The sequence below is a fragment of the Oryza glaberrima genome, chromosome 5 (genome assembly GCF_000147395.1).
Source record: "Oryza glaberrima chromosome 5, OglaRS2, whole genome shotgun sequence".
NCBI classification, from domain to species: domain Eukaryota; kingdom Viridiplantae; phylum Streptophyta; class Magnoliopsida; order Poales; family Poaceae; genus Oryza; species Oryza glaberrima.
The window spans coordinates 17,532,480-17,559,042 of NC_068330.1; the positions used below are offsets into that span (position 1 = coordinate 17,532,480).

Sequence of the window (26,563 nt, forward strand, 5' to 3'; positions counted from 1 at the left end):
TGGCACTCCTCCCTCCCCGCTTCAGATCTGGTGCTGCCGACGACGTACGCAGCAATGGAGGCGGTTGTTGCGGCGGTGGCGACAGGATGACAGCGGCGGCGGATTTGCGTCCTCCTCACCGTCCCTTGCCGGCGAAGCGACAACCCAGGTGGTGGTGCCGGGAGGAGCGGCCGCCGCTTCCTCACTGGTGCTGGTGCCGAGGTCTGCAGCCGCCGCCCCACCCTCCTTGCTTGCGCCGGCGAGCCCCTGCCCCTCCTCCACCATTGTTTTTCCTCCCCTCTCCTGCTTCTAGTCACGCACGGACGAAGCTCCTGCTCTCGGCTCTCCCACTTTTTCTGACAAACTGACGAGGCGTGTGTTATCCAAATTGGTCATGAGAACCCCATAAAAACATGGTCCCCACTCCCTTCTCTCCTCCACACAAGCAATTTATCTACGTGGCTATTCCGGACCAAATGCCATGGAGGAGCACTGTGAACACCCTAGCAGGGAGACATTTATCACCAACCATTTGCTCTACGTCTTGTAATTAGCTAAAATATTTTGAACTCTAAAATTTAATGTTAGAGGTCTTTTATGGTAGTTTATTCTCAACACTATTTTTTAGATCGCTAAATATATACTCCCTCCGGTTTCATTTTAATTGACGCATTGGACAATGACACGCTCTACAAGATATACATTTGACCTTATTTTTCTATTATAATATATACAATAAATAAATGCATGTTTACTTGTATTGTAGTGTTTTGAAAGACAAATCTATATATGTTTTTCTAGTTTCTTTAAACTAAATATTTTTAAAGTTATTGATGGTCAAAGTTATAAAAGTTTAACCTCAACCTTGTCCAAAACGTCAATTAATATAGAACCAGAGGGAGTAGATATAAAAGTATTTGTTATAACCTTTTAGTTATTGATCTCATCCCTTTGTCAATCTATACAACTACTAGTAGTAGTACTCCAATATTTTTCACTCTCATAAATGACCAAAATTTGTTTCTTACTTTGTCCATTCACAAATATAATTATTTCTGTACTATTTAATAGCGGCTAAAGTTGAGGAGAAAACAAATTTGAATGGGATGGGATTGATAGGATAAGTAATATTATTAAAATCTTATATTTATGGATAAATTTTTAACATTTAGAATGTTCATATTTATAGATTTACACATGTGGCCGGCCAACAGCCTACGAAAAACCTGATTTCCACAGGACTTCAATGACAGGCGGAGTATTTGTCCACCTCGCAGATCAATTTTGGCCACCTGGAAAAAATATACTCCCTCCGTTTAAAAATATTTGACACCGTTGACTTTTTAGCACATGTTTGACCGTTCGTCTTATTAAAAAAATTGTGAAATATGTAAAACTATATGTGTACATGAAAAAATTTGTAAAATATGTAAAACTATATGTGTACATGAAAGTATATTTAACAATGAATCAAATGATATGAAAAGAATTAATAATTACTTAAACTTTTTAAATAAGACGAATGGTCAAACACGTGCTAAAAAGTCAAAGGCGTCAAACATTTTGAAACGGAGGGAGTATTTTCACAGTAGTGCTACTCCACATCGAGTCAGGGCATGAACCAGCATGGTACGGGACATGTGTGACCTCACCGATGTTAGGTGGAACAATGGCATGGCTAGCTAGGGAGGGTTATGGCGACTCTAAATTAAAGGACCCATACGATCCCTTCTTGTGGGCTTGAGCTAGAGCGAGGAGGCTAGAGCATTGTGGTTGTGAGCTTGGCGAAGGCAATGGAAATGGTGGTCACAGCGACAATCGGTCGTTGATTGTCTCAAGAAATAAAGTGTTTCTCGATCTAATGGCGTAACCGCGAAACCAGCAGCCGAATAAGCCCATCATCATCCATCCTCTCACTAATGCCATTACCCAAAACAATACCATTGTTGCATTCCAGGATCGACAAAGGAGCACAGTGGTTCTAGGCTCAATTTTGAGGATAGGATAGGAGAGAAAGTCCAGAGAAAAAAAGACTTTTCACATTAGTAATCTGCAAGGGTGGAGTTAAGTCGATGGTGTCATTGTCAACTCTAATTGACGATCACGATTTAATTGAAACAATAATACATATGAAAAATACGAGAAATTCCTCACAATAGTGATTGCTCGGCCTATGTTTCACCTAATCACTCAAGAAAACTTATGATGCATGGACTTTATTTAGCCGTTGTGCATAGCCTTGTTGAATTAATTAGTCATTGAGCATAGTCAGATAACTATAAATTATACAGTTTGCTAGAAGTTAATTTGTTGCCGTTGTCCAGTTGTTCATGTCCATATAAACTAACTTGTCTAACGAAAGCAAGATTTACCGTGTCACTCATTTGAAAATTAGAAAGGTACCCAGACTATTATGGAAGTCAATAATGTCCATATACGTTAGCACTGCCTATGGTAATATGTTCCATAAATGACAAAAAATAACAAAAAAAATTATCAAGTCTTCTCTAATACTAAATATATGTACTACCAATTATAAATTGACAAGTGAAGAGTAGTCACTAATAAGAAAATAATAAGTAAATTGAGATTCCACGGACATGGTAGCGATCAGGGTTAGAAATCACCAAAATTTTCGAAAATTTGGGTGATTTCAGCACTACTTTGAAGATAACCCTAGCTGAACGACTGTAAATTTTGGTCATTTCGGACACTTCCAATATAATATTATTTCGGTCGAAATTTATAATTCTTGTTAGATTTTTTGTGAAATTCGGTAATATTTGCTCAAATTTAACTAATTTTTGTTTAAAATTTTGAAAATTCGGATTGAAATTTGGGTCTATCCGTGACCTCCGATCTAATCGGTCAAAACCGATAATTTAAAGGGAGTAGGTACGTGCATTTCGTAGGTACGGTAGGTTGGCACCACGAGTTTATGTGAAAGCATGGGCGCATCTGATAACCGTGGTCTCTCGGGTACCGGTACCTGGAAGAGGACACTGCCGGACTGGCAAGGCCCACCTCCACGTGTGACTGTGTGTACACGTACAGGAATCTCGATGCTTTACGTGTGATCTTTGTGTGCGAACGTAAAGGAATCACGATGCTTTTGGAGATTGGCGTAGGAGTGCGTGCTGCTGCCTGCGGATCCCAAACGCAAACGGGGCGAAAACAGAGGCCGCAGATGGGCAGCGCCGATAGCAGCGGCAGATATGTAGTAGTACGAGCAAAATAGTGTGAGTAGCTAACTACTTGCTTCAATTTATCTATAGCCAATCTAATAGCTTATTTATACAATAGTTATATACTACACTATTAATACATGGTCCCACCTGTCATACACACACTGTATCTTGGAGTCCGTGCTATAGCTGGCTACAGAATCCTTATTTATTTTCTTAAAATATATTTGCAGCTGGCTTATAGCCTGCTATACCCGCTCTACTAGTATTAATTTTCAGAATTTTACTTCTACGTATATACACCACTGTTGGTCTGTTGCACACTAATACTACTTCCTCCGTCCCAAAATGTAAGCATTTTTGAGGTTGGCACGGGTATTAAGAAAGTAGGTGAGAATGATTGAAAAAGGTGTGTGATTGATTCAAAAGAGAAAGTAGGTGAAAAAGAATGGTTGTGATTGGTTGAGAGAAGAAGGTAGGTAGAAAAATAGCTTCATTTTGGGACAAAGTACTGTTTTAGAAATAACTATATTTTGGGACGGAGGTAGTAGTACAGTAGTACTATGGTTTGTGGGAACACACAGAAGTGAGCATTCAATGAGTACACGTATATACTTCCTACTCCCTCCGTCTAAAAAAAGACAAACCCAGGTTTCCGTGCCCAACGTTTGACCGTCCGTCTTATTTATAAAAAAAATATGAAAAAAATTAAAAAGACAAGTCACGCATGAAATATTAATCATGTTTTATCATCTAACAACAATGAAAATACGAATTATAAAAAAATATCATATAAGACGGACAGTCAAAGTTAGACACGGAAACCTATGATTTGTCTTTTTTATAGACGGAGGAAGTACACACTAACACACGTGTATACACCTATCTGTGCTATAGATGGATACAAGAAATCTCAGATAGTCCAGACTCCAGAACTCCGGATCGCATCGCAATGCCTTCTTCACGTGCCTATTCTTGTTTCTTATGACTTTTAAACCTTTACCCCTTAGGTCTCTCACAGTGCAGCGTTCTCTTATCCCATTCCACATAGGATGAAGACCCGGATCCAAGTTTTTTATTCCCACAGTGCAAATAGCCTCATGAGTAACTTACTTTTTTGTTTCAGCCCCTGTAACTTTCCATTTCAGCCCTCACGCGTTTATCAATTTACAAAGAAGTCCAAATTTTACAGTAACCACCCTAAAATCGAGAGAAGAATATAAATCTCCACCCATACTACTTTACCCAAATCCCCCAACTACTCCTCCCTCACGGTCATGCCGGCTCTCTCCCCTCCTCTCTCCGCCGGCGCCGGCTCCCCTCCTCTCCTCCGCCGGCGCCGGCTCTCCTCTCCTCCGGCGAAGGACGGCAACGAACTCGGCGAAGCGGGTTGGAGCGCGGGGCGGGAGACGGTGACGCGGGGGCACAAGAGTGGGATATGGTGATGAGTTCGGCGGCGGCGACGCGAGATCTCACCGGCCCCTCCACTTCTGGCCGGCGATGAGGGTGCGGAGGGCTGCGGCGACGCGAGGGCTCACCGGGCCCCTCCACCCCCGGCAGTGTCTTGACGACGGATCCGGCGTCGGGCGAGCGGCATCCTCGGGGCCTGGCGTAGAAGCGACGGTGGGAAGACGGCGGCGACGACGCTCCTTCGAGGTGGTGGCGGCGGCGTGGATCTGAAGCGGTGTGGGAGCTTAGCCTCCACCGGAGCTCGACAGCGCCGCCCGAGCCTTGCCCGGCGTGGATCCGGCCTAGAGCTCGACGGCGCCGCCCGGACCTCGCCCGGCGCGGGGTGGCGCCGCCGGACATGGAGCTCTAGCGGCGGCGGAAGAATCCGAGCTCGGCATGGCATCCTTCTCCCCCGGCTTTGTTTTAACTTTTTCAGAATCCGAGCTCTTCACATGTGTTTATTTTAGCTTTTTGAAGTGTTTGTTTCAGCTTTTTCAAGCGAGTTCCTCGCGTCCTTGTTAAGGGACGAAAGCCTCAGCGAAGGAACGAGGGCCCACACCCTCTCTCCTCTACAACATCAAACAGCCTATGTGAAGGGGTGAAGCAACCCGCCATGTTGGTACACTATGAAGGGCCTTAGAGGTACACTACTACATAACTCTAATTCAGTTCTGGTTGTGAATCTCATATAGATATCGGATTTACTTAACCGAGAGACGATATAGTAAGCATGTCGGTGTCGGATTAAGAACATACCTATATGAGTTGTACGACTCAATTAAAAAAAATACAGGCTTAGCTCAATTCGAGCTGATGCTTTAAATAAATAAACATTTTTTAAAAAACAAAGAAGCCACAAGTTCACGTCACAATCGAACATTCATCGCTCAACATCCGAGAACCGAAGTACACAAGCACATCATCATAGAATCAATCACACAATACACTAATCGCAACACCTAGCCGCCATCATAGTGGAGAACTCCGCCCGTTGCCATAGCTCGCTGGGGAGGGCTTCGATGCCGCTTACCATCCCTAGGTCCATGCGAGAGAGCGACATCGCTGGATCCGCCCACAAGTCATTGTCACTGCTGGATCTGCCCGCAAGAGCACCCACCACCGCGAGAGCCCTTGCCGCCGCTGAATCCGCCTGCTAGAGCCCTTGCTGCCACCAGATCAGCCCACGATGGCACCCGCCGCCACCGCCGTGAGAGCCCTTGCCGCCACTGGATCGGCCTGCGAGAGCACCCACCGCTGGATCCGCCTGCTAGAGCCCTTGCTACTGCCGGATGTGCTCGCAAGAGCACCCACCGCTGGATCCGCCTGCTAGAGCCCTTGCTGTTGCCGGATTTGCTCGTGAGAGCACCAAACACCACTAGCGCTCGATCCGCCTGTTGCTGCCACCTCCGGATCCATGCAGTTGTTGATGCTGGTCGTTAACAGCAGTATGCCGACGAGCTCAAGGAATTATTGATTGGGAGCATGCCAAGGCACCATCGAGAGGGAGGAGGCACGACGTAGGGGGAGATGAGGGGTTGTGGCGGAGGCGGTGGTGGCTCGTGGAGCAGGGATTGGGGAGATGGGAGAGGGAGAGAGTAGGGGGAGAGGAAGTGAGCGAACGTAGAGCCGTGGAGGTGAGGGAAGCCGGTTTTTTCCTCCACCCACTCGGCTAGGCTCATTGCTTAATAGGTGACGGTTTTTAAAAAAAATGCACGTTTGATTATTTCAAATGTACTAGCCATTGAAAAAAAAAACGGCACCTATATTTGGGTGGAAATATAGGTTCCGTTTAATTTTCAGAACCGACACATATAACTCACGATTTTGCTATATATTTATTGATATTTTTTCTCCTAAAAATTTATGAAATTTAAATACAGTACAATTATAGTGTAATTATATTGTAACTTGTATGCAATTTTCACATAATTTTAAATCGTTAGATTTACTTCAAGATTCGTGCAAGTTGGGAAGAAAAAAAATCACTCGCACATGGGTGAGGAGAGTCAATCTTGCGATCTCTCTGGTTCAAAAAAAACCGTATTTCCATGGGATTTTTTAAAGTTGCATACAAATTACATTGTACTTACATTTACACTTACATCATGTAATACAATGTAATATTTGTGTTTGTTAAATTTTTAAAAGAAATTTATTTATAAAATGTATAGTTATTCCCTTAACTTATCATTGGTGCCGACTCGAAGATTTGGTCTTCCATGATGGTTGGGAGGAAAAAAAAGGGTGTAGCTATATTTATGGCGCCATATTTTTCATCAAAAAATAGTCGGCATGTATTTACATTGTAAGTCCCTAAATTACATATGTAATTTTAGTGTATTTACAATGTAAGTCTCAAAAATTACATATCTAGGTACTAAAATTACATATGTAAATTCGAAAATTGCATACTAATTACATATGTAAGTGGGGTGTAAATAAGGTGTAACTACTGTGTAAGTGGCTGAAAAAAAATCGACTATAGCATATGGCGCTATATTTCTAGCAACTCCGAAAAAAAAAAGGTGTCGATTTATATGAACTGGCACGTACAGGAGCGTTCTTTATTAGGATTCTGTACTGGTTGGGTCATGACTATATAGCTACGGAGAAAATCGATCTCCCTTCATTGAACTTTTTGCAAGTTTTTATTAATTACTAGAAATACAGCAGGATGCAGACGATGAATTGGCTTGGCAGATATTGTACTAGCAATTTTTACGCCGCTATACAAGCTAGTTCTGCCGCACCGATATATCATCACTGCACTGGAACGGCATTAATAAATGTAGATCGTCGCATGTATCCTGCATGGGAAGCTGCCCTGCATTTGGATGCTTTACGTTTATGGAACTACTACTGCCTAGCTCCCCTCTCCTGTGAATGTTTGCACTGTGAATTGAAGCCGACCACGACTGCTTGCCCTACTGCCGACGTTTGGCCATCGTCGGCTACTATAGCTGCTGTTGGGACGACCCAAATCTCGCGTAAACGATGTCGTCTCCCCGCCGCAACTCCCACCGCCGGCGATCGGCTGCCTGCGGCTACCACCGCCAAAATTGCGATGTGTCGCCACTTCCCTGCTGTAAACCAGACCGCCGCTGAGCATCTATGTCCTAATGTCAAGCCAAAGCCTACAACTACTTAGCTGGAATGTGAGGGGGCTTAACTCCCCGGCAAAGTGTACTGCACTAAACGAGCTAATCACAGAGACATATTGCAACCTCGTCTGCATCCAAGAAACCAAACTAAGAGTAGTTGATGACCAGCTAGCCCGTTTCTTGGGAGCCTACAGGCTAGACAGTTACGCTTTCAAACCGTCCAAGGGCACTAGGGGAGGCATCCTACTTCTGTCGAACAGCATGGCGATCTCGGTGCACAGCACTCGCATAGGTCGTTACTCGTTGACAGCGAATATAACTGTCCTACGCTGCGGAACAAGCTTCATGCTCACCACGGTCTACGGCCCAACGCGTCACAGAGAAAAAGACTCCTTCCTCCGTCACATAAGGAGTTTAGAACCGCCCCCCAGGAAACAAATGGCTTATCCTAGGAGATTTCAACTTGATTTATCGGGCACGAGATAAAAACAACAACAACCTAAATTTAGGCCGAATGAGTCGCTTTAGAGTTGCACTCAACCGCTGCGAGCTAAAGGAGATCCACCTCCAAAACAGGAAATTCACATGGAGCAATGAGAGACGACGACCAACCCTCGTAAGACTTGATAGGTTTTTTTGCAATGAGGAATGGGACCTATCTTTTGACCGCCACATCCTACACGCTCTTTCAACAGGACCCTCCGATCACTGCCCGTTGTTGCTCACCGACCCATCCTGCCCACGTAAGCCTAAAGTTACCCGGTTTCAAGGAGGTCGTAGAGCAAGCTTGGGGGAAACCATCGAATCACACCGAGCCTATGCACCGGCTTGCGTATAAGCTACGGGATACGGCCAAAGAACTAAAACGGGGGGCGAGAACCACGTGCTCTGAGACTAAGCTGAAATACCATATGGCCCTAGATGTCATCCTACGACTGGATGTGGCCCAGGAACAACGTACCCTTTCGCCGGAGGAAGGGAACCTAAGAGCGGCCCTGAAAAGGAGAGTTTTGGGTTTAGCGGTGATTGAAAGAGCGAGAAAGAGACAAGCGTCACGAATAACGAACATAAGAGCAGGTGACGCAAACACCAGGTTTTTCCACCTCAAAGTAAACTCCAGAAGAAGGAAGAATCATATACATCGCCTCCGCAAACAAAACGGGTGGGCAGTGACGCACGAAGAAAAAAGCCAAGCGATTTTCGACCACTTCTCCCTCTTGATGGGGAGGCCGCAAGAAAGACAACTGGATCTAAACTGGCAATCCCTAGGGCTAGAGACAACGGATTTAAATTCGCTCAATGAACCTTTCACCGAGGATGAAATCAAGAGAGCAATTTGTCGCATGCCGGCAGACAAATCACATGGCCCTGATGGTTTTACCAGGTGTTTCTTCAAAGCATGCTGGGAAACCATAAAAAATGACGTCACGACAGCTTTCAACGCCATCTACAATCATCGGTGCAATCATCTAAACCTCCTCAACTCGGCAAACATCGTCCTCGTCCCAAAAAAAGATGGTGCAGAACAAGTCTCCGATTTTAGGCCAATAAGCCTTATACACAGGTTTGCAAAAATCTTCTCAAAATTACTGGCCCTTCGGCTGCAGCCTCTCATGCACAAACTTGTCTCAACAAGCCAAAGCGCTTTCATTCGGGGAAGGAGCATACATGACAATTTCCTATATGTCAGAAGTATGGTGAGGAAGTACCACCGAACCAGGCGGCCGATGCTTCTGTTCAAGCTGGATATCTCAAAGGCTTTCGATTCAGTACGATGGGACTACCTCCTAACACTTCTTCAGCATCGAGGCTTCCCCCAACGTTTTTGTGACTGGGTTTCGGCTCTGTTCGCAACTTCCAGCTCCAAGATACTCCTAAACGGAATACCAGGTACCAAAATAATTCATGGGTGAGGCCTAAGACAAGGAGACCCCCTATCCCCGCTAGTCTTCATCTTAGCAATTGACCCGCTTCAAAGACTACTTAGCAAAGCAACAGAACTCAAGCTACTAAGCAAGCTGCGAGGAAAGTCTGTGACACTACGTACTTCCCTCTACGCGGATGACGCGGCAGTCTTTATTAAACCAGGAAAATCCGAAGTGCAGAATTTCACTGCCATTCTACATCGCTTTGGGCTCGCAACCGGCCTACGTGCAAATATAGAAAAAACACAAGTGATGGCCATCAGGTGTGAAAACGTGGACCTGGATGAGGTGTTCCAAAACACCCTGGCAACAAGAGCTTCCCTACCTATGAAATATCTTGGACTTCCCCTAACAACGGGCAAATTGCGCAAGGCAGACCTACAGCCGTTGTTTGACAAATCGGCGGGAAAAATGGCAGTTTGGCGAGGTAGAAACTTGGGACTCGCCGGACGAACTACACTAGTCAAATCAGTGCTATCATCACAGCCGGTCTACCTTCTTACCACGCTAAAGGTCTCCAAGGAATCGATGGAGACGCTTGACAAGCAAAGAAAGAGCTTCCTCTGGGCAGGATCGGAAAAGCTAACGGGAGGAAAATGTAAAGTAAATTGGAAAAAAACCTGCTCACCGACTGTCTATGGTGGTCTGGGCATTCTGAATTTAGAAAACTTTGCTAGAGCGTTGCGAATCAGATGGTTGTGGCAAGAGTGGAAAGCTTCGGAGAGAACCTGGATCGGCTGGGACAACCCATGTGACAACACAGACAAAACTCTTTTTGCGGCGGCAACGACAATAACTGTGGGAGACGGGAAAACGGCTAGCTTCTGGAACTCAGCTTGGATGCAAGGGCGGCGGCCGAGGGATGTGATGCCACTTGTATATGCAGTATCCAAAAGAAAGAACAGAAGCCTCAAAGAAGGCGTCACAGATAACGCCTGGGCGCAAGACCTAGATTTCTCCTCCCCAGATGCAATGACAGTTGAGCTGCTGGACCAAATAGTGACTCTGTGGTCGATAATCCAAAGCGTGCAGCTCAGTCCAGACGTGACAGATGAAATCACTTGGAAGTTCACCAATCATGGGGAGTATACAACAAGCTCCGCCTACAAGATGCAGTTTCTTGGATCCATCAATGCAAACTACGACGCAATCATCTGGAAACCATAGGCACCAAACAAATGTAAAATCTTCGCATGGTTGGCCATCCAAAACAGAGTCTGGACGGCTGACAAGCTGACTACACGTGGATGGCCGAATAACACTTTCTGCCCGCTCTGTAGACATACCCGGGAAATGGTGTTCCACCTCCTAGTAGTCTGCAGATACTCTAGGAGGATTTGGGAGAATCTGGCTTGCTGGACGTCGCAAGAGCACATCAAACCGGGCAATTGGGCTCAACATGCGTCGCTCCAAGACTGGTGGACTGCAATAGCAACACATCCAGGGAACCGAGAAAAGGAAATCGCACCCTTCTGTTGCTAGTGACATGGGAGATTTGGAAAGAGAGAAATCAAAGAATTTTCCAGCGCAACGAACTCTCCATACTATCGCTCTACGCAAAGATAAAGGAGGAAGCCAAGACCTGGACTCTAGCCGGCGCGAAAAGGCTATCTGATCAGATAATCCCTTATTATTTTTTCTCCTTTCCCCTTGTATTTTTCCAAAGTTTTTAGCTCTGTACAGTTTTTCTCCCACTATATTCAATGAAAGGGGCACAGTCTAGTGCCGACTTCGTTCAAAAAATAAATGTAGATCGCATGCCCGGCTCCTCTTTGCGCCCATCATTTTCTGTTACTACTGTCAGGCCGGTCCTCACATTTGGGAAGCTCTAGACGAACTTGACATTATGCTCCATCTGTACTCGTAAAATTACGAAGTCGTTTTAGACAGCGACACGGTCTCCAAAACACAACTTTGACTTCTTGTTTCTATAAAAATATTTATTAAAAAGTGATATATGTATACTTTTTTGAAAAAAAATTTCAAGACAAATATATTCATATAATTTTTACATTTTCAAACTCAACAACTTGAGAGTTATTCATGATTTATATTTTCAATTTGACTTAAACATTGTCCTAAACGACTTCCTTTTATGAGTACAGAGGGAGTATGTATGTACTTAAGCAGTTAAGGCTAATTTTTCTTACTTATAGTATATATACTCTATAAAGCACATAAAACATTTATAACATGGTAAATAATAAATCAAGCAGTTTGTAAGTTGCAATAAAGCAATTTATTCTTGATAAATAATATCGATAGTATAATTGACAAGTTAAAAAACCATGAAAAATTGCAAAGTAAATTATACAGCAATAACCATGAAAATTATAGCCTAATTAAACTAATTTTTGGAGTGGGAACATGCAATGATGCAAGCAAGAAAATCAAGTTTTTAAGGAATAAGTTGCTAACCTAAATTTCTTAGAAAAATTGAAGAAATAACACAAGAACAAAAAGTCTCTAAAGCTCAGTTTGCCCTTCTCTTCTAGCCGTGGGTGTCGGCGAGACAGCAATCACTGTCAGACGAGACGCCGAGATTACAAGAGAGGCGGGCCCAGCGATCTAGCGTTGACCAGCCGTCCGTCGTCGACACGAGCGTGCGGCACTTGACTAGCGGTGCCGAACTACACGGAGTTGAGACTCGGCGAGGCGCTCGCGGTCGCGGAGGGCCGGAGGTAGAGTTGCAATTTGCCAAAAAAAAAAGAAGAGTCACGACTTGCGAAAACAAAAAACTAAAGCGCATCCCTCTCCCTCCTAGCTTGCACAGGAGCAGGAGGTCGCAGATGCAACACGCTGTGCTACTGCCGGCTAGGCCCTAGGCGATCGCACAACCGGCCTAGGCCAGGGCCGTCCCTAACTACTGTTGGTGACCAAATATTGGCATACATAATACAAGTAGTACTAGGGTACTCTGTGGCACTGTAGCACACCATAAATGCACATGCACACTGAGAAAGGAAAAAGTCCGAATTATCCCCTAAACTACAGTTGTCCAATAAATTACCCCCTAAACTCAAAAAACATATATATTAAACCCTCAACTATTAAACTGGACAAATTATCCCCTACATCAATCCAAAGCGGTTTTTGTCTTATGTGGCATTGTAGCGCCCGTTCCGTCGTGGCGCCTAGCGGGAAAACTAGCTCTTAAAAATCCTAATTTCAAAATCCGTTTCTTTGCTTGTTGTCTAGTGTCCGTGCCATCTCAGATCTCAAATCCCCGATTTATCGTCGAGTTCAATCCCGAACCCAAATCCTTCCCAAATCAAATCCCTCCACAAAAGTCTAATTCGCCTCCCTAGGGTTCGATGGGCCGAATCCCTCTTGGCCCATCTCCCCCTCCCTCCCCATCTCTCTCTCTCTCTCTCCTTCTCCCCCGCTCTGCCCGAGCGCTGCACGCGCGTGCGCGCGAGCCGCACCGAGCCGAGCGCCCCGCCCTCGCTGCCGCCTCCCGCCGACGCCACCCAAATCGCCGCGCCGCCCGTTGCTTCCCGCGCGCGCGCGCCGTGGTGGCCGACCGCCTGGTCGCCGCCGCCGTCAGCCTCTGCCGCGCCTGCCGCCCGTGTCGCCGCTCCGCTCCAAGCCGGTCCGCCGTCATCGCCGTCATCACAACCCGGCCCCGCCACTCCGCGCGCTAGCTTCCAAGGGACGGAGGCAGAGCCCTCCGCCCTCTCTGCCGCGTCGCCCTCTCTCCCTCCTCCTTTTCCCGAAATGGCAAGGAGGCAAGCCCCATTTCCCTCTTTCTTTCTTCTTTTTCCCTCCCATCGCCGGCGTCATCCTCCCCCCCCCTCTGTCGCCGTTTTGGCCGCGAGCGCCGAGCGCCAGCTCGCGCCTTGACCGCCCAAGGTCGGTTTCCAAACCGACATTGCCGCCCTTTAAAGCCCAGGTGCCCTCTCTCCCTTCTCCTCTCGTTTTGTCCCATCGTCTCCACCCTATTGTCGCCGCCTCCCGTGCTCTGTTCGCCGTTCGCCGTCGCGCGTGTCGGAGGAGCCGGCACGAGCGAGGACATGGAAGGGGACTCCGGGCGCACCCTCTCCTTCCTCTTCCCCAGCCCGAGGCCGGAGAGATCACTCCCGTGCCGTCGGCCCATCGTCACTGCGCCCTTCCCCGCACGGTAGTGCCTCCCTCCGTTCTCCCTCCTCGTTCCATCTCCTCCCCTTAGACTCGGGTAGTAGCACGAGTAGCCTCCCCGTAGCTAGCTGGCGACGCCCCGACCGTTGCCGCCGCCCGCTGTGTGCTCGCCACCGTCGCCGCCCGTGCTCCGTAGCACCCGCTCGTCGCCGGCCTCGCTCGGCGTAGCTCCGCCCAATCCGACGCTAGCAACGGATTCCCGTAGCCGCGTAGATGCTCTCACCGCCGGGAATCGACCCCTCGTGACCTGGTCGCCGTTTCCCCCTTCCCTCGCCGCTGGTTGCCTCCGCCACAATCCGCCGCCGTCGAGCATCCCCCAGCGAATCCGAGCCGTTGGCTCGTCTCCCCTCGTCCTGTGCAACCTCCCGGTGTGCTCGCTTTCACCTGTATCGCCGTGGTTCGCTCCGCCGATCGCCACCGCCGTCCGCCGTCCATTCCGGCCACCATCGTCGTCTACCTCCCGCCGGTCCGCGTGGCAGCCACGTAGGCGCCACGTCGGCGCCACCTCGGCCGCGACCGGACCGACCGACCCGGCCAGCCGCCCCCTCCGTTTCCCTCCCCGTGCGCGCGGTCCACCACGAGCCGTGAGGCTGCGCGTGGGCCCGCCGCACCGCGCTCTCCGCGAACGCGCGCATGCGCCGCGCCTCCCTCCCAAAACCCTAGCACGCCCCGTGTGTACCTCGCTCACGGTGAGCCGAGTCGCTGACAAGCGGGTCCCACCCGGGACCACGCGGGATGGACCCGGCCCACCGGCTCTCTCTCTCCTCCCCGCCCGCGCGCGCGCCTTGGGCCGCCCTCTTGGGCCGGCCGGCCCATTAAGCTCGGCCGAGCCGCCCCTTTCTCTCGGGCCGCGCCCTAGCCACCCGAGGGAAGTCTAATTTCCCTCCCTCTTTCTTTTCTTTTCTTTTCTTTTTCAAAAAGGGTTTAAATAAATCCTTTTCCTTTAGACCAAAAATCCAATAATCTTAGAAATTCAATATCTTCCCAACCGTAAGTCCGTTTAACTCCGTTCAACTTCCAAAATTCTTCAAATCTCGAGATCTATCTAATGGCATGCTTAGAGGTCAATAATAGGGCTTTATCTTCGCCGTTTGTTGTGTTGTCCCGTTTCGCGTGTAGTTTCGGAGCCCGAAGACCCGCAGTGCGAGGATTTCGAGGATCAAGCTCAAGATCTCGAGCAAGGCAAGCCACCCTTGAACATCTTGAGCCTATATTTGAACTTAATTATGTTGCTTGAAAAATATTATGCATAGGTAGGATTGCACTTAATCTGTTTACACCGTCTGCAAGGCAGACCGGAGTGCCTGCCTAACTTGTTGCATCTAATCCTTCCATTGTAATTGTTATACCATGTTCCCTTGTAACCACCTAGTTGCGCCTCGGTAGTCGTGCACTCTGCACAGGTATCGACGGTCGCCTTCAAACTTAAAATCTGAAAAACATCTTGGGTAAAACTTGAGTTTTACAAAAGACTTGGAAAACCCGACACCTGGGTCGGTGCTTGCGAACTAAACGAATTTCCAAAATCACGGACCGGGGAATGTACCGGGAGTACGGTTTCCCGCTCTTGCACTTAAGGACCGTTTCCTTGGAATTTCATCCGAACATAAGACAAGTACGACCACATGGGTGGAATGGGACACCCCTGGCTGAGTAATTAGCTAATCGGGGGAGCCTTGATGCCAAGAGACAAGTGGATTCGCCGGGGTGGTGTCGGGGAGGACCCCTGGGCTTCCTGGCACAGTATGGTCTGGGACCTAATCTGGTGTTGGTCTGGGACCCCTCTCGTTGGCATATGGTGAACCTGTGTCGGCTTTCGAAATGCCTTGTCATGAAAGCCTTAAGGTCTCTAGTCGTGGCCGTTCTGCACGGGCTGGATGATCCGGGTTAGTAATGTCGTGTGGGTAAAGTGTACCCCCTCTGCAGAGGTTATTAAACTGTTCGAACAGCCGTGCCCACGGTCATGGGCGGATGTGAGGTGATTCCTAGCGTAGTTTTGTTTGACTGCTGCCTTGTGAAATTGCTGTTGTGAAATGGGTTTGATATTTGGGAAATCTGCGGCTGATGGGATCAGCCAGACCCGGGTGGCCGTTTGAAAGCTGTTGGCCGGGTGCCAATCTTGATCAATTCAAAAGACTGATACATTGTACAAACTCCGACCGGACGAGACGCACTGTCTCATCCGTGTCGTTTGAGAAGCACTCACTTAGTTGTTCAGGAAAGAGTTCAAATAAAATCAATTGCAAAAACAACAGCCTTTCCTTGAAGCCTACATTAAACACTTATTTCCCATGGCTTGCTGAGTACTCCCGTACTCACCCTTGCTCTATATAAATAATCCCCCCAGTTGCTGAAGAAGATGAAGCGGATCCCGCCGACGAGGAGTTCTTCCAGGAGCAAGCCGGCTACGACGAGTTTTAGGGTTTCGGCCTAGTTCCCAAGTCGCGCCTGTGATGTTCGGTCCAAGTCTTGGCTTCCGTTTCCCTTTTGTAATGCAGTTGTGAGCTCGGGATCTGTCCGCAGCCCAACATGACTGTACTCCTACTCTATAATAAAGAGACCTCTGTTGCTGCGATATTCTGTCTTCCTGTGATACCAGCACTGTTTCCTGGGACTGGTATCGATTAACAGGTTAATTTGGAGCGTCACGGGCTAGTTCCGCTCGGGACTAGTTCAGGGCGTGACACACGTATCTGTCTAGTCAGCAGAAAAAATAAAAAAAAAGAATGTGTGAAGCCAAGCTGTTAGGGCTGACTTTTCTTCTCCCACCTTCTCCCCGCGCTGTCTGCTAATCTCCACCCGTCGCATTCGCCGAGCTCACAGCCGCCTCACACCATTCACTCGATGAGCTAGTGCTGACGATGAGCTAGTGCCGACGGTGAGCTCAACCATAGTGTTATATTCGTCATCCTCAACAACTTAACCTTCTTGATGTGGCACAACAAGGGCGGGTTAGTGAAGGTGGCCGCCGTCACAGCAATGATGAGGCCCATCATCCACTTTTGCCTTGTGCTGCCTCCTAACCTCGATGAAGAAGAAGCTAGCTCAAATTCAAGCCCTCTAGGAAAAACCCTCAAATCAAAGACCCAATTGCCATCGCTGACCATCACCTTCATCGGCCTCCACTAGCATGAGGTGCCATCAAGCTCGGGCTCAAGGAGAGGTTGGCAGAGGAGGAGGCCGTTGTTGGCTTGTTCATGCACATGCTCCAGGTGGCGGGCCACTAGATCAGTGAGGAGTTGGGGGAGGCATCGAGCAAGCCCTCTTTGAGGAGAGCTCGAGTTCTACCATTCATGCATCCTCAAGCGAGCTCCACCTCCATCGTCGACCAATGCATCTAGATCAAGCTCTAACTCTAGTCACCTCCACCATTGGACACTACCCCCAACCTGAGCCTCCAGCAACCTTAGCCCAAAAGATCGGCCCTGAGCTTCCCTCCACCGAAAGGAGAGAGATAAATAGAGGGAGAGGGAGCTCCTTGCCAACAAACTCGAGCTCCTTCGGCCCATCGCCTTGGAGTGCCACTGGCCGCCCCGCTTCCTCCTCCCTGCTCAGGGTAGAAAAAGACGGAGGGAAAGGAGCTAGAATAGAAGAGGTGATATGAAGCATTGACACGTGGGTCCCTTATATTTAAATATTTGTTTGTCATATTAGAATGTCATGTCAGCTAGCTTAGTCCAAAACCGCTCAAAACATTGCTTGAGGGGTTATTTATCCAATTTGAATAGTTGAGAATCTGGTTTTCGAGTTTAGGAGAGTAATTTGATCACCGTGATAGTTAGGGAGGTAATTCGAACTTTTTCCCGACAAGAAATTTTTGCTAGCTGCCGCGCGCAGTTCGGTACGGTGAGTGGGAATTCGGGTTTGATTCCAGCGTAGAAGCACATTTTAGACAAAAGGCCAAAGGGCCCGGCTTTTTATAGAAAGCCAAATACGGCTTTTTATAGAGTTCCAATTCAAGGTGTCTGTTGACGGTCGTTAGCGATCAGTTTCGACCGTCAATGTTACCAAAATAAAGGAGAACTAGTTATGCTTGCATTGCATATTTGTGTTAGAATAATAAATATTCTACTAGCACTAGGATTACTAACCTCTTGCAGAGAATAAACATAAAATGGAGGAGCATCGACATCAAAACAGGCGATCAATCAATCAGACGATGTCGAGAATCAGAATTATCAATGAATCGGCCAAGAACGTGGAAATGACACGACCAATTGGGCCAAAATTCACAAGTCTGAACTAAGCAACAGAAGAGCAGGCTGCCAGCCGAAAATGGGCTGGATTTGGGCAGCCACCATATGATGGCCCTCGCGACTGCACTTGAAGCACTTGATTTTAGGCGCACATGCACCTCGCTCCCCATCAACCCCAGGACGCCCTTGAGGTTTACATTGAGCGCCTTGATTCGCCCTAGGGTTTTGGGTAAGGAATTGCCGACGCAGCTCCTCCTCCTCCCTTGCTCCACATGCTCCCCAGTCACCACCACCTCGCGCCCCCCAGTCACCGCCGCCTTGCTCAATCGCGCGACGCTTGTTGGCTTGCCAGTCCAGGCGATTGGGAGGGCACCGCTCCATCACGACCTGGGCGAAAGTGCGGTGATCGCACATCTTCTCAGGCACCCGCCAAATCCGACGAGCTCTGCCGCCAAAACGCCGGATCTCGTCGTCTCTCGCCGGGAACCCTAGAAGAGGACTCTCACCTCGCTTGATCCAGATCCACTCTCGCGACACAGTGGGGCAAAATTTGGGGAAAATATCCTCCAGATTAAACTCACCCACGTTTTTTGTCACGATTCTCCCTCGTGGAATCCGCCAGGCCCCTCGAGAATCTGGGCTGCAATGTGGCCATCGAGCTCCCGCTGCCATTGCCAAGTCTCTCGGGCCGAAATTCGCGCGCAAATGCACTCTCACGCTTCACGCCAAAACTCGCTGGGCCACGGGCCGCTGCCGTGAGGACATCTGCGTGGGTATATCCTCTAGGCAAGCCTCTCTCCGGCGATCGCCGGTGGGGAAGCACCGACGAGGTCTCTCCCACCGAAATTGCCTCCTCTTGAAACCCTAGAAACTCACTCATCCTATTTTTTTCCCCAAACAAAAAAAAAACAGCGATAGAAGCATATGCTTCGAAAATTCTATCGTGTGTACACTTGCGTCACGTCGCGCCCTCGCGCCCGTGCGTGACAGCGTGAGCAGAGCACCCGTGTATGGGCGAGGCCGAAGTCGACGATATTCCTGGCCCGCGTGCGCGCGCGCGGCGCCCATGTCCTCCTGTTCACCGAAAAAGGTCGCGTTTTTATCCTAGCCTCGCATGTGGTGTTGGCAGCGTCGTCGGTTGAGGGAGTCAACCACGTAATCTATCGAGCCTGCGAATGGGCGGGCGGCTTGGCGCGAGCCACACGCACCGATGGACTGCTCGCTCCATCACCGGCCACTGCGTCCTGCCTGCTTTGTTATATGCTTTTGCTAACTCATGAATTGCAAGCACAAAATAATGCCGAGTCTTGATCGGATATAAGCTAAGATGTGACATATATACATCGCAGTTTCCACTGCGGGGATTTTTTTTTTACTACTAGTAGCTCCTAACTTTTTTTTCTTCTTTTTTTTTGTTTTTTTCAATAGAATATATGATATATGAGCGATACTAGCACAATAGATGATCATGGATCGATATAGCCGAAAAAACATAAATAATAGTTACTCATAATCATGATATTGTAGTAAATTACTAATTTATCTCTAATATTACTGGTAGTATAATACTACCAATAGAAAACACCAGAGTATCGCTCTTTCTTCCTAGAACTTTTGATTATGATTTACCATCCGGTTCTATTGAATTGATTTTATTTACTATCTCAACAATCTAGGTGAGAAAATGCCTTGCCTAACCTCTCCTCCCAAGCTGGGACAAGTGCAGTCGAGACCTTACCCCCAACCTTTCCCTTCCCTCCCCTCTCCCGCGCCGCCGCGTCCGTGCGCCATGACCGTGTTGTGTTGTCAATGCCATCGAGCACCTTGAGTGGGAGCCGACCTCATTGAGGAAGTAGATGTTGCAACGTCGGAGAAGATGCCTACGACGATGGTAGCCAGAGCATTCTTGCAGCGCCAACGTTAGATGGTCAAGATGACCTCGACAAGGGACATGCTGTGAGCCCACAAATGATGTTGAGCTTGTCCTTGAGCCGTAGCTGGTGCCATGGGATTTCACGCCCCAAGCTCCCCTGGCCTGTGGCCTGGCATGGCATGTCCAGCTTCAGTAGCAAGAGGTGGCACCGCTAGCTTGTCATATGGTGCTCATTGTCGGTGGCTCATCGTCAGAGAGGGAGGTTAAGTTGGTGTCATCACCACCTGCTCGTCGTTGCTGATTCGTCTCGTCGTGCCATGAGCCAGCTAAGGGAGAAGATGCCATGAGCTAGAGGAAAGGAAGGCAAAAGAGTTACTTCATCCGTTTCACAATGTAAGTCATTCTAGCATTTACTACATTAATATTAATGAATCTAGAATGAAATATATGTCTAGAATCATTAACATCAATATGAATATGTAAAATGCTAGAATGACTTGCATTGTGAAACGGAGAGAGTAGTTTTCTCTCGGTTGTGGCTCTGAATTGCACGTTTGTCATGCCATATAAGCAAAAGTGGCTAAACTGAAACAATCCAATGGATCTTAGTGGCAAATAATCTGCTCTGCTCCATGCATCCATCCCAAAATGAGTCATTTTTTCACTAATCCTACACATACTAATGCAAAGACAAAAGGATAGAATATCCCTACTTTATCAACTATTCCCCACTTTATCTACTCTCAGTACAACTATTCTCTACTTTACAAACTCCGATGCAATGATATACTCTAGAAATAAATTTATTTTGGAATAAACAGGATGCACTAAAAATAAACTTATTATTGGAAGTATGGAGTATGTCGTTGGAAAAGATGACATTTTAAGAATGGTGGTGTAATTGTTAAATAGTTAGAAATTTTCCCCGCAATGGTGCTGTTATTGCATCAATTTATAAGCTTATGTGGATCTGTTTTTTTATCACCTTATGAAGTTCTGGATAGGTCTGATTTTATATTTTCTGGTGGATACATATTTGTAGAACGGATATCAGTGGTCATACCACCCGGGCCACAATATTTGAAATCTCAACTGGATCCGCAAAACGGCAAAAGACAAACTCGATCCCGATCCCCTCCTGACAGTGGCTGATCAATCATCACGCACAATCCATAGAACTCGGGTACGTACAATTAAATTCGAGCGTGTGCGAGCTGAGGCGCGCCCATGACACCACGTCAGTAGAAACCAGTCGATGCCCCGGCCCCTGGCGCGGCAAGCAAGAATCGCGTGAGGCCGCGAGCTGAGCTGACTGCCATCTCCATTACGCGCACGCACGTACGGTACGAGAGCTGCACTGGCGCGCGACCGATAGTAAAACCGCGCTGCCCGCGTCGCGCGCGTGTGTCCCGTGTCGGACGTCGCCGCGCCCGCGCGCACCCGCCGCCGTCGGCAGCTCACGTGCTCCCGCGCGCGCCCACGTACGCCAGCGCTTTACGGATGATGTTGCCGCGACCCGCGCCCGCGTGCGGCCGCGGGGCGCGCCAATTCGATCCTCGCGCGGGAGTGGACACCTACGCGCTTCCCGCGCCACGCACACGGGCGATCTGAGGCCCATGTCCTGCCGAGCTTTTAAACTAGTCAGAGATCCTCAGAACGAGCGCGTGCGTAGATGTTGCCACCGCTTCGCTTGGGATTCTCCTCGATCGCTCAGCTGCTGCTCGCCGTCAGCAATGGGTATGGCGGATCTGCAGAGCGCGGTGATGCGTGCCGGTGGCTGCTCAGTTTCTTGGCTGGTTAGCATTGATTTGCTCTAGTGTCCGTTTTGGGGAGAGAAGTTAATTCGATTTGGTAGGTGTACAGTTCGCGCTCCCCGGTGCTTTTTGTTTTGTTATCTGTACTGCTCGATGCGTAGCATGGAAACGGATCATCAGCTTACTGATGCATTTGCGCCCGCAAGGCAGGCAATGCAATTAATGGAGCTACTGCAGGGGCAGCAGGCTCCAGGACAAACGCACGCACTGATGAGGAAAAAAAAATTCAGATACTGATTAAATACAAGCAACCACGCATTGATACATGATCAGCCTGCTCTCTGTAGCCTTGAATGCTGATCTTGCTGCTCTCTGGAGTAAGATAGCGGCATCTCCGGACCAGGCTTTACTGATCACCATATTTAACCTCCGCATTTAACTCCAGGAAACAATTAATCAATTAACCGTAGTACTGGTAGTACTCCTTGCTTCTCCAATCCACTCGCCCCCGATGCCTGCCATATTCTATGTCGATAGCATAAACACCACGATCTCATCACAAAGTAAAAATCTGGTAAATTTACATCGAGACATGCATGAGGCCGTTGAATTACCGAAACAAATTAACTACGGACTACCAGTACGTCGCACATGTGCCTGACGTCGTGGTCTGACTTACAACCGAGATAGTAGAGGGAAAAACACACGATGACACAAGCTAGATTCCTTGCACAAGCACAACGAACAACAGACAGAGAACACACAGGAGAAAAGAGAGATTAGCTCGACACCTATCCCAGACTGCGCCACTAGCAACAGCGGCACAGCAGCGCATTTTAGGCCGCATCACTAGTCATCACATGCACTCCACGACGACACACGCACAGATGCTAAACTACACAGAGCTACGACGACGACGTAGCGCACGCACGGCGCGCGGGCCCAGCGATTGGATTATATATCCACGGCCGCGGCCTGCGGGGCCGCTGGTGGAGCTGCCGGCGCCGGCGCGTCGACGGCGGCGGTGACGGGGGAGCTGCCAGCTGCTGCGGCGGCGCCGGCGCCGGCGCCGGCGGCGAGGGCGAGCAGCATCTGGCGGAGGCCGCGGGCGTACTCGAGCAGGCGGTCGACGGAGGGGATGGTCTCCTTGACCTCCTCCTGGGCCTCGAAGTCGCGGAGCCACGCGTGGAAGAGCGGGAACGCGTCGGCGTCCACGAGGCGCACGCCGGTGACCTCCTCGAACACGGCCAGCCAGTAGGAGCCGCACCCGAGCACGACGTCGAGGAGGCCCACCTGGTCGCCGCCGAAGAACCTCCGCCCCTTGAACGCCCCCTCCCGGAGCTCCGCCTCCAGCAGCGCCAGGTTGTCGTGCACCTGCTGCACCGCCGCCTCCTGCTCCTTCCCCGTCGACGCGAACACCGCCCCCACCGCCGGCCCAAGCTGCACGCATTGCACACACAAAAAAGTTAAGACATGAAGGCCATGTGTTGTGTTACTAGAGAGTACGCACCTTATCGTCGGCGAAGTGGCACCAGAAGCGAGCGAGGGCGCGGTCGAAGGGGTCGGAGGGGAGGAGGGGGCGGCTCTCCGGCCAGGCGTCGTCGAGGTACTGGAGGATGATGACGGACTCGGCGAGCGGGCGGCCGCGGTGGACGAGCACGGGGACCTTCTTGTGCACCGGGTTGAGGCGCAGCAGCGCCTCGCTCTTGTTGCCGAGGTCCTCCTCGGCGTACACGAACTCCAGCGCCTTGAGCCGCAGCGCCAGCTGCACCCGGTGCGTGTACGAGCTCGCCCACGACCCGAACAGCTTCAGCTCCGGCGCCTCCCCTCCGTTCTCCTGCTTCTCCATAGCCACGAGAGGAAGTAAAATTACCTTCAAATACTACCCAGCTGAGTGCTCTGGTCGAGTGACACTGGAGACTGGACTAGTGGTTGTCTACTCGTGTGTGTTCTTTGGCGTGTGTGGTGGTGTTCGGCGTCTCGGCGTGTATCGGGGGTGGCTTATATAGAAGGCCGCGGGCCCGCGGCGTGGTGTGGAGAGGTGTGGGGCCGAGGTTAATGTGGGGTTTACTTTGGAGTGTCGTGTTGGGCCATGGGAACCCTAGGATATGGGCCGGCCGGGCAGGCTTCCTGGGCAAGGCACGCACGCACCGGCTCGCCGTGGACTTTCGACTCCATAGGGAAGTGTGAAACCTGCTCACTTTTTACTTTTCAGTAATAGCATTCCCCCTTGTTAATTACTCCTGCCTTGGGTTGGAATAATCAAGAGAGGTTCTCACTGGCCGGTTGCTGAAACTGGGATAGGAAACGCGGTGAAACCCATCAGGAAAGTCGTCAAGTTTGGTTGCTGCCTTGCTGGTGAGTGCTTTGGCCCCGCAGCTCTGGTGGATTTGTTTTGCGTCCGCATTACCAAGCAGAACAGTATACGCCAGTACCGGTGAAAAACGCGAGAACAGACGCAGCCTTCGAGGAGGGGGTGGACTCTGACCGCGACTATAGCTTGTTCCCCAATACATGAGCTTTGGCCTGCCGAACAATCCGCCCCGCCGGGCTGCTTGATTAATTACAAATCGCCCTAGGAGCTTCTGCGTGAAAGGTCGGTCAAACAAACGGGAGTATAGTACATAAAAAACGGCCTAACAGGTCGTGTTCATCACGACCAAATTAACCAGAAGGGAATCATACAGTGTGTTTGACCGAACACTAGCTACCTGCCCGGCAAGAAGCATTTAAACTCTGCCTGGTATTTCGCCCTTCACGTGCTTGGCCGGCTGAAAAGTTTTAGCGTGTTACCTCTCGAATATATGGTCACATATTTAAAGTATTAAACGTAGTCTAATAACAAAGTAAATTACATATTTCACCCGTAAACTGCGAGATGAATTTATTAAGCTTAATTAATCTATTATTAGTAAATGTTTATTATAGCATCACATTATCAAATCATGACGTAATTAGACTTAAAAAATTCGTCTCGCAATTTACAAGTAATCTATATAATTAGTTTTTTTATCTATATTTAATACTCCATTCATGTGTCCAAATATTGAATATAACATGATGAAAAGTTTTTGTGTGGTAACTAAACAGGCCTTACATGAGAAGAAGAAACCGGCCACATTGTGCGTCTAGTGAGACTTCTCCACTGTGCATGCACAGCGAGTAGCCGAGTAACCGTACGCGGAAGCAGGCAACTGGACCTGACCTCTCTGCATGGTGGTGGATGGTGACGAGGGGAGGCAAAGGGGAGGCGACCGTCGGATGGGGAAAAGGAACAGCGCGCGCGGGTTGACGGCACGGCAGAAAGCCCGGTTACTCTTCGAATTGTTTCCATCACCGGCCGGCCGCTGGCTGCTGCTGCTGTGGCCGGCTGTTGCATTGCATCGGCGCTTTTCTCGCGTGCGATGAATATGACCCTGCCCCGTACTATTTCCCGCACCAACGTTCCACGCACAATCACAGTTTGCCGTGTAACGACGCAAAAGGGCAACTGCGTTTGCCGTGTAACGACGCGGCGAGTTGTATAATGTACCCGTCTGTCCGTTTTGCATCGTTTGCTCGATCGGTCTCTCAGTAACTGTGTGAGACGTCGTTGTCAACTGCAGTGCTTTGTCACCCGGGCAAGTAACGCATCCAAGGAAGATTCAGGGTGAGTCTGAGAAGGAGACTGAGAAGATTAGAAAGATACGTAAAACGAGATGAGCCATTAGCATATGATTAATTAAATATTAATTATTTTAAAATTTAAAAATAGATTAATATGATTTTTTAAAATCAACTTTACTATATAATTTTTTTTAAAAAAACGCACCGTTTAATAGTTTGATAAGCGTGCACGCGGAAAACCAAACAAACTCTCTCTCTCTTTCTCCACCCAACGAACGCAGCCGGCGACCTTGGCGACATGACTCGACTCGATCGAAGGGTACGTAACGTACGCATCGTATCCCCAGCTGTTGGGACAACACACAAGAAATACTACTATCTCGATGGATCTACAATGCTGTAGATCATATATCAGGCATGGAGAGTGCTCGACCAGCTGTGATGCAAAAGCGCAGCATCCGCATGCGGTTGTTACAGGCGTCACAGATCGGCAGTGGCCGGACGGCCGGCCGGCGCAGCCGAGCAGGTTGCCAGGGATACGCGCTACTATAGCTCGCAGAGGCCACTTTGCAGCATGCAAATACGTAGCTCATGTCATGTGTGTCATGGCCAGGGCTGGCCAGCTTTTCTCCGGGAAACAGGCGAAAGAGGGGTGATCAGGGATAGGTGGTGTTATTTTCTTCTGAAAATAAAGATAAAGATTAAGTTTTTTTTACGTAAAACAAGGCGGTATTAATATATGATTGATTAAGTTTTAATTATTATAAACTTAAAAAATAGATTAATATGATATTTTAGAGCAACTCTTATATAGAAAATTTTCACACGAAACACACCGTTTAACAGTTTGAAAAAATCTTAATCTTCCTCTAACTCTAGTTGGAGAAAAGAACGCGGACCTATAGTATGCAACAACCTGCAGACGCCCATGATGCAATTAAGCAACCCAGTCTTACACGCGACACGGCATAAGCACTTATGCAGCGCACCAGCGTCAATATGTGCAGTGTGCGACGCGCTTTTCATCAGAGGCTCAGAGCTATTAGGTTCCCCAGTTATACCACCGTCCACGGCGATCGTGCAAGCAGTTCTAAAAAAAAAAAAGATCGTGCAAGAGCTCGCGCGTACTCTCGTACGAAGTACCATGCATCGTAATCCGTACTAGTATACGTGCTCCACGATCGGAATGCGGCCTTTACGGTTGATCGTCTGACGTATCCTTATCCTGTTGCTTGTCTGCTATCGTTGCCTCAGCAGGATCTCGTCTGCCCAGCATGGATCGCGGCTAGGCCGCATTCCGGGCGCCGGATACCCTAGCACTAGCAACGCATTCCTTCTTTTTTTCAGTGTGTAACACC

At 48.8% G+C, this 26,563-nt stretch overlaps 2 protein-coding genes and 1 pseudogene across 2 annotated transcripts; all 3 read right to left on the bottom strand.

Moving 5' to 3' along the window:
- Positions 1 to 4,439: 4,439 nt before the first annotated feature.
- Positions 4,440 to 6,293, bottom strand: LOC127774073 (uncharacterized). Its single transcript, XM_052300343.1, has one exon. It carries the CDS (start codon positions 4,971 to 4,973, stop codon positions 4,440 to 4,442), a length of 534 nt encoding a protein of 177 aa, XP_052156303.1. The 5' UTR covers positions 4,974 to 6,293.
- Positions 6,294 to 18,005: 11,712 nt separating this feature from the next.
- On the bottom strand, positions 18,006 to 18,852 carry LOC127774223 (uncharacterized; annotated as a pseudogene).
- Positions 18,853 to 22,133: 3,281 nt separating this feature from the next.
- Positions 22,134 to 23,571, bottom strand: LOC127772674 (glutathione transferase GST 23-like). The gene is made up of 2 exons (XM_052298628.1): positions 23,110 to 23,571; positions 22,134 to 23,039 (listed from the first exon to the last, which is right to left on the bottom strand). The coding sequence occupies exons 1-2, from the start codon at positions 23,446 to 23,448 to the stop codon at positions 22,554 to 22,556; spliced, it is 825 nt and encodes a 274-aa protein (XP_052154588.1). The 5' UTR covers positions 23,449 to 23,571; the 3' UTR covers positions 22,134 to 22,553.
- Between the last annotated feature and the right edge of the window lie 2,992 nt (positions 23,572 to 26,563).